This window comes from Tachypleus tridentatus, chromosome 6 (assembly GCF_004210375.1).
Source record: "Tachypleus tridentatus isolate NWPU-2018 chromosome 6, ASM421037v1, whole genome shotgun sequence".
NCBI classification, from domain to species: domain Eukaryota; kingdom Metazoa; phylum Arthropoda; class Merostomata; order Xiphosura; family Limulidae; genus Tachypleus; species Tachypleus tridentatus.
In genome coordinates, this window is record NC_134830.1 from 109782795 (window position 1) to 109800896 (window position 18102).

Below are 18102 nucleotides of genomic sequence, written 5' to 3' on the forward strand. Positions count from 1 at the left end.
TATATTAAGGATGTATTTCACTTTTTACTTTTTTTGTAGCATATTCTGATTCAATGTCATAGTTTTAGGGAAACAATATCAACATTTTAAAATTTCACTGCAGAGTCTCAGATAACTATGGTGAAGCCTAAGAGCTCCACAGAGCATAGTTTGAAAAACCTTGATATGGAGAACATTAAATAACTCCCTTTTATAAGATGATGTGTCCTGTAATTTTACATTAAAAAAGAATGATTACACATCTCCTCATTACTCTCTAATGATGTTATATTAACCTAGAATATAGTAGGACTAAAAATTAAACTTTATTATACCCAAAATGAAAGCGTGTAATATTTCAACAAGTTAATTTATCATCATAAAATTTTAAATGTATCAAATAAATAATGTTTCTGTTGACAGTAAGCTTAAAACACAGTTCATGTATTAAATCATATAATTTTAACATAAAGATGAAAATTGTTATTAGTGAATGATCACAATTCTCTGTACTTACCAGTGTACTGTGCCTTTAAAATTTGCCACCTAGCATTATTGAGAAACTGATAATGTGGAACTGGGTATGTACATAATTATCATGTGTACATCATACAGCAAGATAAAATTAATTTATTACAAGGTCATATTATTTACAGAAGGACCAAACCAATCCAAAACCTGGAATGAATTTTTTCCACATCAAGTCACTATAACTGGAACAGTTTTCCAGTACTACTGCATAAAAAATACTTTCAGAATATCACTACTTTAAAACATACATTTATTTTAATTTGTTGTAATGGGAAAACACCAATACTTGTTCAAGTATGAATAAAAGAGAGAACTAACAAGTCATTTATGGTTCTTTACATAACCTGCATAGATTACAATGATCATGATCACAATTATATGCAAGTTCCATGTCATTTCTTCATTGACTCTTCATCCTTTTGTGGATAAATTTATGATTATTCACAGTGTCATGCAGATATGACAAACAATATAATTATCTACTCACCCTAAATATGATATAAACCTTAATTTTCTGCAGACTTTCACGGAACAGAAAAACTATATATACTGCCAATACTAAGTAGTAGCGTAAAGTTTAAAATGACAATATTTAGTGATTTCTTGATAGTACAAAAAGTGCTGAGGATGAAAAGGTCCATTATGGTGACAATTACATGTTGCACATGCTAAACAGTCTACATTACAATAAGCTTTAGTACTGATTAACTAACTATCAATAAATAATGAGCTTTCTTAAAATCTATATGCAGTTACTTATCTATGCTACCAATTGTGTGTGAGTGTATGAAAAATAAAACAAAAAATATATATATACATATGTATGTGTGTAAGATCATAAATCCCAAGCATTTTAGTTTGTTCTCACAAACGTGGTGAGTTGATGAAAATAAAACTTTATTTACATCATTTACAATGTCAATGTTTGATGATTGATGAATGTGGAGGACACTTTATACTAAACAAAACAAACATAGATGTGAACAAAACAATAAAAATTGTATTATTGGAATTTTTAAATACCAAGCAATGTTTTGGCTTCTTCTCCTTCTTGCTGGAGATGTTCACTTGCATATTTCTGAAGAATTTCCACTTTCTTCTGTTGAACTAAAGCTTCTTCAATCTAATGAAACACAAAGCACAAGTAATGTGTAGCATAATAAAATATGTGTCCACTTACAGATTAGAATTTTAGTGAACTTATAAAACACAACAGTTTCAGATGCTCTGTAGATTCATCTAATTAATATACACACTTATTAAAACAGGATGTAAATGCTTTGCATTTTATTCTTTTGTATCACCCTTCTTGTAATGCTAAAAGAGCACAAAACAGACTTTAAAAAATATTTTAAACATTCCAACTGTATAAATATTTTAGACATTTTAAAATACTTTTATATAGACCCTTCTCTGATCTCTCTTAATTCACCAACACACTGGTATTAAATTCTTGGAAATGGATTATTTGTGAAGAACAAATACAGTAAAGGTGAGATCCCTTGACTTTTATTTTCATAGTGGATATCCAAAAGAGTATGGAACTTACAAAAAAAATTCACTGTATAATATTTGGTCTGAAAAATCATATAATTTTATTTTTCTGTAAGTTATTTTTGATGTGGCATTCTTAAAATGTTGTTGAGAGTAACATTTTTAAAGAGATGTGAAATACTTCCTATCACCTTCAATGTTCAACATTTTTAAAATATTTTTATTGCTGATCAGAAAGATCCATGTTAAATATATAAATAAGTTTTAAGTTGATTAATATTCATTCAGATTTTTCTCTTGATATTTTATTATAATGAATGCAGCAGTCTACATTTGTTGTTAAAACTGTTAAAACATTGACTCAAAATTGATCTACCACAATGTTAGCAGGTCAGGATTGGTAAAAATATTTTTTCCCAAACCATTCTTGGTCAAAATACATATAATATGTAATACAAAAATATGTAATAAATATAGCTTTTTTTTTCAATAAGTTATTTTACTAATCTATGTTAATGAAATAAAATGTAAAAACAATATTTGATAAAAAAGGACTTGAATCATTTCACAGCCATCAGAATATTTTGGTGTTGCCTAACATACCCTCTAAACTTACTTCATTTATTTTAGCAAAAAATAAATGATCTGCATCTCGTATTCACAATAAAAATGCTTAGTTGAAGTTTCACGACCCTTATAAAATACTGGACTTTCAGTCAGGCTTTGTTCTTTAGTTTGTTTTTTTTTAATTTAAGACTTGCTCATTTGTTTTAAATTATATTGCAATTATCTCCCATAGACCAAAAAATTGCAACAAAATACTGAAGTAAAATTATTTCATTCAGTAAATTTTGTAGTTTTTTGAGAAAATTATTTTGAGTATGTAACACTAACAATTATAGTTTCATAATTTAAACAAAAAAGAGAAGAAAATTCCTTGACAGAATAAATTTTTTCTTACATGGATTGAAACAAATCCCAAAATTATGTTTAATTCTGTTCATTCTCAACAGAGAATTATACATGGTGCCATCATAAAATGCTATGCATCACACTGAGCACAATGTAGCTAGTAAATTGTGCATTTTAACTTGTACACTAGTTTCACCTGTTTATCTTTACACATTTCAGAAAAATTGAGTAATTTTAAAAAAAATAATCTTTATCTGAAAAATATTTTATTGTCTTCTTCAAATTATACAGTATTCGAGAACTTGGAAGGAAAATTTTAAGCAAAAGTGATACTACATTAAATCACAAATTTCATAACAGTACATAAATAGTATTGAGTAAACAAGCAGTGCATTTGCACATAGCTTCAACCATTTCATTTTATCAATTCACTGTTCATGTAGTTTATATTTAGTTAAGAAATAGAACACAGTAACTATTTATTTTATTAACTCGCATAAAAAAAAAGACTCACCTCCTTTTGAGATGGAACAGGGACATGAGCTATGAACCTAGGTAATCCTTCTTCTTCCTCTTCATCTTTGTCAACTACTGAGAGTTCTTCATTCTCATCCTGAAAAAGTATTAAATAGTAGCTGCTTGTGTACAAGGGTCAAATTTATACAGGTAGTTACATACTAAACTGTAAACAATAAATAGTGAGAAACATTGTGGTTTGAATGGCTTTTTTAAGCTGGGGAAGCATGATTATAATACATTTACTTGTTATTAAATACAGTTATGCTTCTCTAGCTTCAAAAAGGCATTCACACCATGACAAGTGTTGATGTAGCATATGACTTAATTAAATATTGTTCCAACAATTACCATGTTTTTGTATCCTGGATGGCCTGATGAGTTTTGGATTGTGCAAAACACTTATTACAGGAAACATGGTGTGATTGTAACCCCATTAATATAAACTTTTCTAATTCTTAAAAAAAACCCTAAGGTAATAAATAAAGAATGCAGTTTAGAACAAAGTCCACTGTGTGGAACCAAACCCCAGATGTAAACATTGTTAATCCATGGGGTTAATGCTGTCCCAATGGGGGATTATCTAACAAATACTGAATTATAAATGATGAAAATATATTGTTTTTTTACTAAGATTAGTTTTAAAAGTAAGAGTACTTCGGCTATGAATAGGAAATTATTACAAATGTAAAGAGAAATATTTTTTTTATGTAGTAATATAATATCAAATATTAGTTTGACTCATGAAGACATATGAGAACAAATTGCAATTAATATTCAAATGCCAATTTGGACAGACAGATTTCTAGTGCTTCTGGATAAAATGCATTGTGCAATTAAAAATTGTCATATTCACAAACATAAAATATAAAAAGTGAAGCTTCCTTAAATCCATTATTTAGTTATATCAAAATTACAGAACTTTATTAAAAGAGTAAAATATTCCTAATAAGCCTTTTAAATAATCCTCTTTCATGTGATACACAAAGTTTACCACTACAAACAAGCACTAAATGTAAAGTTATCATGGTTGCGATATTTTTCCAAGCATACAAATTTTAATTAAATATAATATATAAGAACTAATGTTTGTTTCTTAAATGATGTTGCAAAATAAAAAATATCAATCCATTTATCTTTTTTAAAAAATTATACTCAAAAGATTTGGAGAATTTAGTTCTGTGAGAAAACTGTATTCAGAAGTTTCAGATTACTACTTTTTAAGCATGAAAGTGGATAACTTCCACTGGAGTTAAACAGTATAAACTCTAAAATGGATTGGTTTGGTTTGTTTTGATTTTTGTACAAAGCTACAAGAGGTCTACCTGCACTAGCCATCCCTAATTTAGCAGTGTAAGACTAGAGGGGCAGCTAGTCATCACCACTCACTGCCAACTTTTGGGCTACTCTTTTACCAATGAACAATAGAATTGACTGTCACCCCCACAGCTGAGCATATTTGGTGTGATGGAGATTCGAACCCACGACCCTCAGATTATGAGTCAAATGCCTTAACCAGCTGGCCATGCTGGGCCTTCTAAAACGGAACTGATATTCATAACAGTATATAATAAAATAAACCCTTCTTTTTTAGATCATTACACCTTTTAATAAAATACAGTTACATGAAGTATTATGAACAAACACATCTATAGTAAAAGAATACATACAAGTTCTTTAGTTACATGACATTTGAATTCACTGAATTATTAAATAAAATAAAAATATAAAGAAAGAGTTATCATTTATAAAATGTAATGAGTTAATGAAATGGCCATTTCTAAGTATGGCCCAATAAATTTTCATTTGATGGTTAATTTTATTTTTGCCAAATATGTGAAACCAAAAAAAGAAAACCTATTTATACCAAAGACAGAAAAAAACAACAAAAAGTACCCAGCAAAAGGAATCAAAGCTTTCCTAATGGCTTTTCCAATACACTTTGAATTTACTATTGTTGTTAATCATATAATAACTGAAGATGGCCCACTCTTGTGGGCTTAAATATCAGTTTTAAAAAAAGCCTTTCCACTACAAAGCTATACAGGATGTGAAATCTGCTGGTCAACATAAAATTCTCAGCTACAGGTAATAGAAAATAAAAATTTGTTATAGGCCAATGAACAATCAACATGTTTCGGTAAAACAGAAGATCATTTTCTTGGATTAAAAATTATGAAGACACGATAAAGAAATTAAGTTATAAAATTACAGAAAAAAAAATACAAACATGTTATTATGAAACAAATTGAAGATGTTAAATGACAAAATCAAACTTTCAAAACATTTAGTTTAGTATTACAACTCATACTAAGTAGGCAAGATTAACATTTTTAATTCTAGAAAACTAAGATTATTAAGTTATCAGTCAAAATGGATTTATAAAGGTACTATATAATAAAGTACTGTATGAGGATTTAACAACCAACATATTTCCTGAAGCTGAAAGTAATATACTAAATTGGAGCAATATTTGGTGAAACAAACCCCACAAATATACTTCAACCACAAACTTCACAGAGAGAGAGAGAGAGAGAGAAAAAAAGAGTTGTTGAAATAGAAGATAACAATGAACTAAAACATTTACAAACCTCTTACTCACTACAAATACTTATTTTTATAATTTAATTACAATAGCAGTATAGTTTCCAGCAATGTAATTACATATCATGCAATAAATATTTTTTTATAAGAGTTATCAGATATAAAGAAAAACTAGTAAAGCTTCTGCTTCTGTTTAATTGAACATTATTTATGCAAGTATATAAAACAAAGTAATTTATTTCTCACTGTTGTGTGATATGTTGTTACTTGTTACAATAAGAAAACTACACTGTTATGTTGTTGTACTTTACACTGCTCAAGTTCAAATGAGAAGAGAATCATATTCAGTGAATACACAACATTTAAAATTAGTGAAATATCTTATTTAATGCAATCATACTTTAAACATGTTCAGATGAAATGTTTTTACTTCAGATATTACATTTTGTATAGACGTTACCTTATATTTACAAATGATAGTAATTTTTGAAGAGTAGATTTTATGAATAAAAGTTGCAGAAAGTTTTGCCATGAAATGTCAATGAAGTACGTTTCTCTTTTCAAACCGTCATACATAATTCTAAACTTTAAAAAAATATCTTGAAATCTTTAAAGAAGTCACATTATAGGATATCTTTGTGGAAGAAATCACAACTTTTTATTTTGCCTAATGAAACTCGTCACACCCAAAATTTCAATTTTTCATAGCTTAATGAATATATGTACAGTCAAATTTCACACAAGTAGCAAACCTGAATTTAAATGAAATGAGCTACACAGTGAAAAAAAACAACAACATAACTAGCCTTAATAAGAAATTTAATAACAATATAATTTTTAATTGCTATAAAAATTTGACTACTTTTTTATAACCTATTATTTCTGATTAATCCTCTCATTATCTAGTGGTAAAACTAATATCAGAAAATAATTCTAAGAACTTTCTGCAGAGTATTTGTAATTAATGTTGAATTCTTACCAGGTCCTCTGTAGTTACAGCATATATATTTTCCTCCTGTTCAATCTTATCTTCTGAAATTAAAGACTTTTTCTTTAATCTCCATTCTTCAATTGCTACTGCCAGAGCTATCTTCTCTTGTTCCACTTCAAGTGGAACTAAAATTCCATCATCATCATCACGATAACCATAATAATCTGCATCAATATTCTGCATTAGTTCAGCCCTTGTTTTACGAGGAGCAGGAGGAGCTGTAAACATGAATCCATATTTTATATTACATAAAAATTTACAAAAGAACTTTGATTAATAATGAAATATTAATTATTATACAGTGCAAGCACAGACTGACAGCAAATATTACAAGTAATACAAATAAAAAATAAAGTTCAGATGTGAAAAGTATGCATATTATAATAAATACAAATTCATGAAACTAGATAAAGACCCAAGTTTTTTAATAGCTTGAAATTTGTTTGCACAGTATAAATCTTTAAATCTTTTCACAGTGTTTATGATAATACTTATCATCCCTTCCTTAGAGCATGCAAAATAACGTTTTTGCCTGTTTTGTCATTATATGCAGTGGCGTAGCTGGGGGGGGGGTTACTTCTGTCCCCGGGCACAGCATCGGGGGTGGGCGCCAAATTGATGTTACATAATTAGGAATAAATTTCACAATGAAATGTTTTACCCTCTTAACCAATTAATGCCCAGTGTCCCATATATGGGAGTTGCAACGTCATGTGTTGCCACAACTTAGTTGCCATTTGATCACGTTATACCATAACGCTGTCTAAACGTTGCGAAAACGTCAGATTGCAACGTCAATTCCAGACGAATAATGGATGTTGCTATGTAACGTTGCCACAACGTCGTAATTGGTCAAATTTTTCTATTCAGTTGTCTAAACGTTATGAAAACGTTAAAATGCAGTCACTTCATAGCGAATAATCAACGTTGTGAAATGTAACATTGTATGCTGTAAATCAGTAATCAGAACGCACATTACACGGATACTTCACCGAACAAAGCCTGTAAATTGTCTATTACTTGATCCAGTTTTCGGAATGCTACCATGGCATCAGCGCCCTGTCTTTCGGGAATAACCAAACGGCTATAATAGATAATTAAAATGGGAGTTTAAATGACTTTACCAGACCCCCGCAAGCCTGGTAAAGCAGGAAACGAAGCCGATGAAATCTGACTGAAGTATCTAAGAGAAGCCAAGAAAATCTAACACTGGACTAGATTGTGAATAGCAGATACGAGTCCGAACTTTTCGAGCCTTTTCGGCATTGATCTTAAAATTGAAACGGGTGAGCGCGCAACCGAACCAACGGCTGATTTGAAATCTGACTTACCAAGAGACCAGGTCGCGTCCGAAGTGGTGGATGAGTGGCGCTCGTTTGGAATACTTTTTACAAGAAATTCGTGGATAGGTGCATCTCAGGTGCGTAGCTATTTTTGTGGCAAGAATGATTTAGATGAGAGCAAAATTGCTCAAGCAAGGCCTTTTCTAGATTTTATGATAAGATTTTTGGATGCACCGTTATATGCCCAAGGTGGAAATTTTTGCTATTAAATCTATAATTCGTTTATTCGTTGCAATGTTCATGTATCGGTCATATCATTTCAAAAATACTCATAACGACTTCACTGTTAATGATAAATGTAATGGGGATTTGGTTTCAAATAGATTTAATCTTTCCAGTTCCTCTTACATTCTCCTGATCTCCTTTATCTACTAACTATTGATCGATCGTTTGATCTACCCACGCTGTTCACCCTAGCGCCCTAGCTTGCTTTTATCCCACCCAACTTCGGACCAGAGAGAAAGCGTAAACTCTTTCGTCAATAACTATTCTATTACTCATGGAATTAAAAGCAGAGAAATGCGTAACAGTACAGAGATGTGCCAGGAAGCATGATTCCATATAATGTAATATTATAATTTCTTATACAGGAGACAAGAAATTACGGAATCCTAATTTTAACAGAGATATAAAATACTATATTTGCAGTTCTCAAAAAAGCTTCCTAGGATTTTATTCGTACGACAACGGTAAAGAATATCCGAATAACCAAACGGTTCAGGTTTCTGGATCACATAACATTAAAGTAAGTAACTCGGCTTCCATAAAATTAGTCACACCTCAGGAAGGCCGTGAGTCCGACATGTTTGTCTTGAGGTGCGGGGGAAGAGTTACGCGTTTCGAGATAGTGGAGGTAGGGGTTAGAGTGGGTGTGCGGAAGTTATGAGTTTCTGGAATGACATGAATGGTTGGGGTGGCCGGGTGGGGCGGGGCAAGGGGGCTGCGTGGCGTTCGGTGGTTCCAGAATTCAAATATCCAGGCACAGTAGGGGAGTGTTCCGCTTATAATGTTACAGTAAGAGGTCTATAGTCATATCTCAAAATGATAAAATGTCACTGGTCATTTCCGGTTTCATTCTGAAATGTAATGTTCGTCAATTTGTAGGTTAATGTATGGGAAAAATTTCAAATTATACTAGTTCGAATATTTATAATATGAACAACAATTAAGTTCTAACATGATCAGTTATTAATTTTATATTTCTATTTTTTTACAGATACTCAATAAAATGAAACGAGCACAACAGAGAAAATTATGTGGGGCAGAAGGAAGAAAACGAAGGAAGGCCCAAAATGAAGGATGTGCGATGTCAAGCAAAATTCTAACAGCATTTTTGAAAAGATGAGAAGATTCTGAACCATCGACATCAAAATCAGTAGAAGATGTAGCGAGACACACATCACATGACTACGAAATGACTTGAACAAGAAGAGTTAGAAGAGAAGTGCAGCAGTGAAACCGATTCAAAACAGCCATATTTAGATAAAATGGAATACCAAAGTTCATCAAATTCTGAAGAAGATTTGGATGATGATTTACCTGATCCAGTTCAACAATACAAGCCAAAATGTACTAAAATTGTAGCTGATGTGATTCACCATCAAGACTTTGGATATATGAAGTTTGACAAAGCATCAGGAAAAGCAATTGTGTCAGATGCACTTCTCATAGAAAAAGTGGAGAGAGGGTCGATTTATTTTCAGAATAGTGCTGGGCCATTTGAACAAAAAAAATAACAGATAAATGACTTCAGCATGGTTTACAAAACAATTAGGAAAAGGAGGTACGGTGAATTGATCTTGGTTGGTGTATTCCCATGTGAAGGGGGCAGCATTTTGTTTTTCGTGTCTGCTTTTCCCATCAAAAAATGCAGTCAGTAACTGTTCTTCTCTGGAAATTGAAAATGGTTTAAATAGTTGGAAAAAAACAGAAAAAATTACTGCACATGAGAATTTCCAAAGGCATCAGGATTCTTTCACAACATAGAAGGAAATGGAAAGGAGGCTGATAAAAAAAAGAAGGTTTAATAGATGCACAGCTTCAAAATCAAGTTGCTAAAGAGAAGGAAAAATGGCGACAAGTACTTAAGAGGGAGTTATGGTGTATAAAATATTTAGCCGAACAAAATTTGGCCCTAAGAGGCCACAGAGAAAGTACCACTGAAACAGAGAAAAGGGAGAGTCACAGAAACGCTGGAAGTTTTATAGAATTTCTGAAGCTAGTTCCAGAGTTCGATCCAGTCATGAAGGGTCACCTTTTGTATGTGCAGCAAAATCCAGGATCAACTATGTACCTTTCACCAGAAATACAGAATGAGTTCATCCAGCTTTTAGCATCTACAGTTAGAGAAAAACTTGTGTGTGACATCCAGAGAGCCAAATACTATGGAATAATGTTTGATTCAACTCCTGATGCTGCTCACCAAGAACAAATGTTGAAGACGATTAGATATGTAGATATAAATTTCGAGGAAAAACTGTACTTGTGAAGGAGTCTTTTGTAGGATTCATTCAAGCCCATAAAAAAGATTCAGCAAGTATTGCAGACATAATATTGCAACAACTGGAGAAGGATAATTAACCTTTCTAAGACTGTTGATTACAATGTTACAAAAATGCATCTGTAATGTCTGGCTACAAATCAGGAGTGCAACAAAGACGTGCTGCATCTGTTAACTGTGATAACCACACACTTAATTTAGTTGGGGTTCATGCTGTTAGTCATAAGGTAGCAGGCGAGACATTTTTCAGTACTGTGCAAGTTATCTATGTTTATTTTTCACGGTCAACTCTTCAATGGGATAGACTGAAAACTTCTCTTGGTGTATCAGTGAAGTCAGAGTCAGAAACTCATTGGAGTTCCAGAGTAGAAACTGTTAAACCGATACATGATCAACTAGAACAATTGGTAGAACTACTGGAAAATATTGTGGATGATCAGAAGGAAAATTGAGATACAAGAAGTGATGCAGTTCAGTTGTTACATCGGATTCTAACATTTGAGTTTTTGGTTCTTCTTTGGTTCTGGAATACTGTACTTGCCAAGATTGACCGGGTTCAGAAAAGGCTTCAGGACCACACCATGAATTTCCATAATGCTGCTCAAGATATTCAGGCTTTACAAGGGTATTTCCTAGAGTGATGCCATATGCAAGAATTCTCTTAAAGAAGCAAAGGAACTGTGCAGTTCTTGTAATGTCCAAATTGAGAGATGGCAAAGGAAGAAGAAAAAAATGCCCAGAGAAACAGCAGAGGATGTAGGATTCACAGCAGAAAATGAAATGCTACGACTGATGAAAGGTATGATTGACAAAATACACACAGAAATGGGAGACAGATTCATCAGCTTGAAGAAACTGGACTCTAGTTTTGGCTTTCTTTTAGACACAAAGGAACTGATGTCCACAACTAATGAGAATAGCTTGAAACAGAGATGCATTTTATAGGAAGCTCTTATGATACAGACTTGGATGGCTTGGAGATGTTCAGTGAAATAATGGACTGCTGAATGCTACTCAAGACAAGGGCTGATGTTAAGCTTTCGACACCAGAGGACCTGCTTCACTTCATTGTGCAGTATGGGGATGATGTATTTCCAAATCTGAGAGTCGGTCTACAGATCTTACTGACTGTTGCAACATCTATTGCCATTTGTGAAAGGTCTTTTAGTAAGTTAAAACTTATCCTGTCTTACCTGAGATCATCCATGGGACAGGAATGACTGTCAGCCTTGGCTTTGCTGAGTGTGGAGCGAGAGGTTACCAAAAGCATATATTTTGAGGAACTAATCGATAAATTTGCAGCAGCAAAAGCAAGAAGAATTTCTCTTTGAAGTTACATAATTACATCCAAAGCATTATATCAAACTATTTCTTTTACTTTATGTTAACTTTTCAGGTTACTATATCCAAAGTAATGTTTTAAGTTTTTGCAATGTTATATTTGAATATTATTTTAGTATTAAATAATTCTGCATTAATTTTTTTATATGCATTCTTGTTTCTGATTTTGTCCTTCAAAGTACCATTGTTGCCTCAATTATTTCACTTTTTTCATCTCCTTCATACCCTAAAAATACGCCACGAAATGCAGGTTTTCATGTTTTAAAACTCATAAATTTCCAGGAAAGTATGACAAATCTCCTTATGACTTACATTTTGTCATGAGGGGGTGCAAAAACTCACTTTGTCACCAGGCATTGAAAACCCTAGCTACGCTTCTGATTATATGTAGTTTAAAAATTCACTTTGCCTAACAGAAATAAATTGAAATAATGTACTCTTTCATGAAATCATTATTTCAAATTCTTGTATTTTGAATTATCACTGAAGCACACACAACTTTATAATCATTTATGTAGTACTTCAATCACAAACAAAGAACAGAAAATTTGTTATATGTTCATGATTAATAAGAACCAAATTTAAGTTAACATTTTCCAAAACTGAAAATGTATTTTGATAAGTACTTACCTCATGTCACACAAAGCTATCTCAACCTTCATTTTATTTCTAAGTATTGCTAAAATTTTCAACAGTATATTACTCTTTAACCTTGTGCACTTTGATGGAGAGAGAGGAGGAAAAGGGCACATGCCATGATCTCTTTTACAGTTACATTCAAAACTTATTTAATTTATTATAAATGTAATTAATGAACTTGGCATCAAAACACAGTTTATAATTCAAATGTTAATATTATATAAGTTTTAATCCTTTATTTCATATGGAAATACTTAAATTGATTCTGAGCCTTCACTTGTCTGTATCATATTAAACTTTTTCGCTCTAAACTGTGCATTTTAGGTTGTCTTGTAACTTTCCCACAAATTACACACTAAAACTATAGATATTTCCAAGTTAAAGTGAACAATGTCTAGATTCTATGCCTTTTGCTTTACTGAGACATGTGTAATATAGTGAAATTCACATGTCATACTTCTCCAATCATACTATTTCAAAAAAATGTTAATTTCTTCCGGCATTTGCTACTGTATTATTTAAAACCTAAAGAAAGATAATTGTATTTACTGAATAACGTTGATGCTTGAATTTTCAGTTTTGAATAATCTGACTTACTTTTTTGTTTGATTTTGTTTAATCTCACCTTGACCAATTAATGGAATTTTGTAAACTACTTTAAAGCTTAGAAAACTTGATAAGAGATAGCATTTTAGTGCATTCTATTTTTTTATGCATGCCAATAATTTCTGTTCAAATTTCAAATTATAATTGTAAAATAAATTTTTACATTGTATCAATATTCTTAAGGTTATGTTTGAGACACTGATAATAACAACAATTGCAAGCATTACATGAAATAACTAAATTTCTTAATTTTTTGTATATTTATTTATCATTACTAAAGTAACTAAAAATGTAAATATTAGAAATTTATTAGCTTAAGAAAGGAAATTTATATGAAAAAAATTAAATATAAAATTTCTTCACAATGGATGTAAACAATCAGCTTGTGTGTGATGTAGTCAATACTTTGTTTACTGTAACTTGCCTTATCCTCTTGCCATGTGATTTATTGCTTTATTACACTTGCTTAGTAGTAATACATGGTTCAGTGAGCAATAAAAGAAAGAAATTAATTGAAAGCACATGAAAATAATAGAGGACTTGAGAAGTTGAAATAAATAATTATAATTGTCTGTTACTTTGTAGTAATTCTAGGAAAAAAAATATACTTTTGATTTTATTTCATATTTTTCATCTTTCACTACATATGATTCTGCTACCATTATTGTTAGGGTAAAAAAAATAAAGTATAATGTTTTACTTAAAACTAAAACACTAGTTATTTATGAGATTCTAAATGTTATGTAAATAAAAAATGAAAATTGTAAGATGAAAAACTAATTTAATTCTTAACATAAAAATCACTTTGCATTCATACTGACTCTGTAAATTTTGACACATCATTAGTTGAAATACTAAATTAAAAATAGTTTGTATTTTGTACAACTTTTGTATAATGTTTACTAAAGGCATAACAAATTTTGAGAAGATATACTTAGTAGATTCAGAAGTATAGTAAACATTAATTCTTTAAGTAACTAATCATTCACATGCTGGCTAACTTCCCATTTATTGTTTTCCAACTGAACTTCATATTATATTATTTGCACTAGTTTGGTTACCTACAAAGATATCTTGCCAAACTGAGGCCTCAAGCCTTTTATAAACTAAGTGATGATATAATACTCACTTGAGGTAACAAGAAAAAATATTGAATAATTGAGTGATGTGACATTAATAATATTACTAAGGCCTATTAAAACAATCTAACTGCATACATAATATACAACTCATACAGTTATGTAACAAAATTTGTTATAACTATTGCCTTTCAAATAATTAACACTCTTGTTATAAAACTAAATAATCATTAAATATTATTTCAGTAAGTTAGCTAAATAACAGCTCTCTTTGTATGTGGAACGTTTTCTTAAAACATAGAACAGTAAATAAAAAAATGTAGAAAACAACAATCACTACTAATTACTGTAAATACCTTGCAGTTGCTTGCTGTACTTTGAATGCTAAGCTTTATCGAATTTCGCATGTGGAGGATGTAAAACAAAATAACTTTTACAAGTTTTATATATACATTTTGAAATAAAAAAATGTAAATTGCTCTATCATTATTGCAGAATGTTTCTGTAATTTATCAGTCTTACTAATAAAACTGCATATGGGTCTAAAAATATTGTTTTTTGAATAACGTTTTTGCTTACTCCTTCCTTCCAAATTTTGAGACAAAAGAAATAATCTTGGGAACTTCCCACCTTCAAGAGACTGAGAAAACTATGTTGAGGAAATTCTAAGTTTCTGATTGGTTATAAACATATGATAGAGTGAAATGGGTGTACATCAGGAAGTATTTCAAAAAATGGAATAGGTGGGTGGAGCCACTGTGTTTGTATAGTGATATTTGAGCAAACAGAATATATAAAAGGTTCTTATTTTATATTCTAGCTTGCCAATATTGACAGTTTGAGTTTATAATTTGTACAAAACTATAAAACTGTACATGGACACCACAAACATCTAATCTGAACCAAAGCTGCATTCAATATACCAATGTGATACACAAAAATAAGCAAGTTGGAATTTTATTTTAATATTTAATTTTAAATTAAGAAATTGACTAATGCATAATACTAAAACCTGAATTATGATCTATAATTTGATATAAAATTCATTGGCATACATTCTTAAAATAGTAGTTCAAGAAAAAATGAAAGCAAGTCTGCAAATTTGATGACATGCCATTTGACCTCCGTGTTAGAACAAAGTCACGTATTAGATTTCAGGATACTTTCAAAAAACATTTACAAGTATATAGAAATTCTAAAGAATCATAAGTATTCTGATCCTGGCTCATTCAATTGTTAATACGGATCAGTGAAGGATTATCACAGTGTTGAAATTTACATTCTGTAATGGCATGGAAGAATTAGCCTCAAAGAATGATAAGTTATTCTCTTGTTCTAACAATTTTGCACTGGAATTGAACAATTTTATTGAAAGATTACCACAAACATGACTCTGGTAACAGAATCCACTCTTATTCTTTCCTCTAATTCCTAAGAAAAACAACAAGTTCATAAACAACTCAAGGAACTTTTTTTAATTAGGGAAAAAAAATCCTCTAAAACAAATATCCTATGTTCTCATTACATTTATTTACCAAACATATTTCAGCTACTTTCTGAATCATTCACTTTTAAGCTGTTATATTTTCCAATGTAATTCAATAACACTCAGTCATATATTGCTTCCAATTATTGCAAATAAATTTCTCAAAACATTTTGATTTGCCTTTTTCTTATTTTTCATCTTCCCATCCAATCATTTTATATGCTTATTTACACTAACACATTTTTGTGTAATAACCATAAAATACAGCTTGTCTTTTTCAATCTTTGAGTGTTTCTTAAAAATAATATCTACTTCAAACTTATGAAATTCAAATACAAAAAATACTATCACATGCTACAAGCAAATAAATAGTCAGCTAAATATGGGCAAATTCATTCCAAACTTCTTGTGCAATTGAACTTTTTGTTGGTATTATGGTACATTTTAAATTAAGGCACATTCTCTATGCTAAAAAACTGGGTGAAGAAATTGGTTTAATTTTCACAAAAACATCAGTATTTTAATATAACAGTATCTGACTGCATTATGAGTAAATTTCATCACAGATTTATCTATCAGATGCAAGTAATATTTATTGACATAAGGTAAACCACAAACACTAATATTAACAAATTCATAATTAACTTGCTGTTTGGTATTTGGGATTCTGAACTTTGGATGAGCAAAAATAAATACACACATGAAAATATTCAACCCTCTAAGAATTTAGAATTTTGTTAATTTATCAATTCCTTTCATACTGGTTTTAAATTAGTAAATCATCTGCATTTTGTTAACATTAATGGTCATTACATGAATATTAAACATGATAAAATTTCAGCACTGTCAAGCAAATTAATTTGAGGAAGAATATCTTAATTTAGTATGCCAGAAACATTAGGAAATGTTCATTTAAAAATTGTTTGTTTTCTTTTTTTTTAGGAAACTAGTTTCGTAACAATAGTTTAGTGATATCTGATATGACAGTAAAGTTTCAATGAGAACAAGGTATATTTCTGAGTTTAAACTTTTAAAGAAACACTGAATTTCTTTTAAGAAAGATACCTTGAATGGGTAATTAAACGTACTTCACACTACAATTATGATTATGCTAAAATTACTACTAGTTATTAATAATACTCATAAAATATACCATACAGTGTTTGAAAATATACCATATTAGTGAAACTGGTTGACACAATTGTTTTAGTTTTTGAGTTATCATGTAAAAAAAAGGAAAAAAAAGAGAAGAAATTCAAACTTTTTGTTGTGATCTTTAAAGACATTCCTGAACTTTTTGCTCACACATTAAATAGATGTTGGTCTAAATAGAAACACTATATAGTATTGTAAAATACTGATGACCTATTAAGAAGATATTTAAAACCCCATTTTGATGAACAAGCTGAGTCATCCATACACAGGCAGTGCTACTGTCTGCTTTATAATTTCTACTCTAGATACTAAGTATTTACACTTTCATAAAAAACGTACATCAGAAAAGTGTATGCTACAGATCACTGGTATACTGTATATGAAATTTAAGAGTTGTTTTATATAACAATGCACATCTAGAATGTTAAAGCTATCATTACAAAATGGCTTGTATACATTATTTGTGAAAATGTACTTGTAAACACTACAAAGAAGGTAAATTATATTTGCTCCCACACCACAGTTTTTTACTTTTTTTCTGTTTCATTTTGTATTCTATAACATTTCATTCACTGGTGTTAATTTAATTTTGATAAGAAATATTCACTCACGCTCTTGTTCAAAAAGCTCCCGAACACCTGGCAAGTCTTTAGCTGCTCCAAAATACCTGGATAAAGTAGATAAAACTAAATTTCAAATTGTATATTGTCAGAAGATAATTACTGAGAACTTACAAACCTAATGTTTGGGGTGTACAATACAGATTTTAATCCTCTATATGTGGAAGTAAAGTAGAAACTCTAAATAAAATTATACAAGTACTCTGATAAAAAAAATGGTATTTGAATAAGAATATTTGTAAGCCATTATCACTCAGCAATAAATTTTTATTAGAAACTGATCAACAGAATAAAACAATTATTGACTTAAGTGAACTTACACACAATTCTTTTAAGAAATTATTTTGTAACAGCAACTTTTGTCAC

General features: G+C 30.4%; 1 protein-coding gene across 1 annotated transcript in view; it reads right to left on the reverse strand.

Moving 5' to 3' along the window:
- The window catches only part of LOC143253290 (pre-mRNA-splicing factor ISY1 homolog), a 56621-nt gene that overhangs the window by 2357 nt on the left and 36162 nt on the right, over positions 1-18102 (reverse strand). Inside the window, 4 exon segments of the mRNA XM_076506913.1 lie at positions 1534-1633; positions 3431-3529; positions 6956-7185; positions 17728-17783. Of these exon segments, the coding sequence (XP_076363028.1) occupies positions 1534-1633; positions 3431-3529; positions 6956-7185; positions 17728-17783 (485 nt within the window).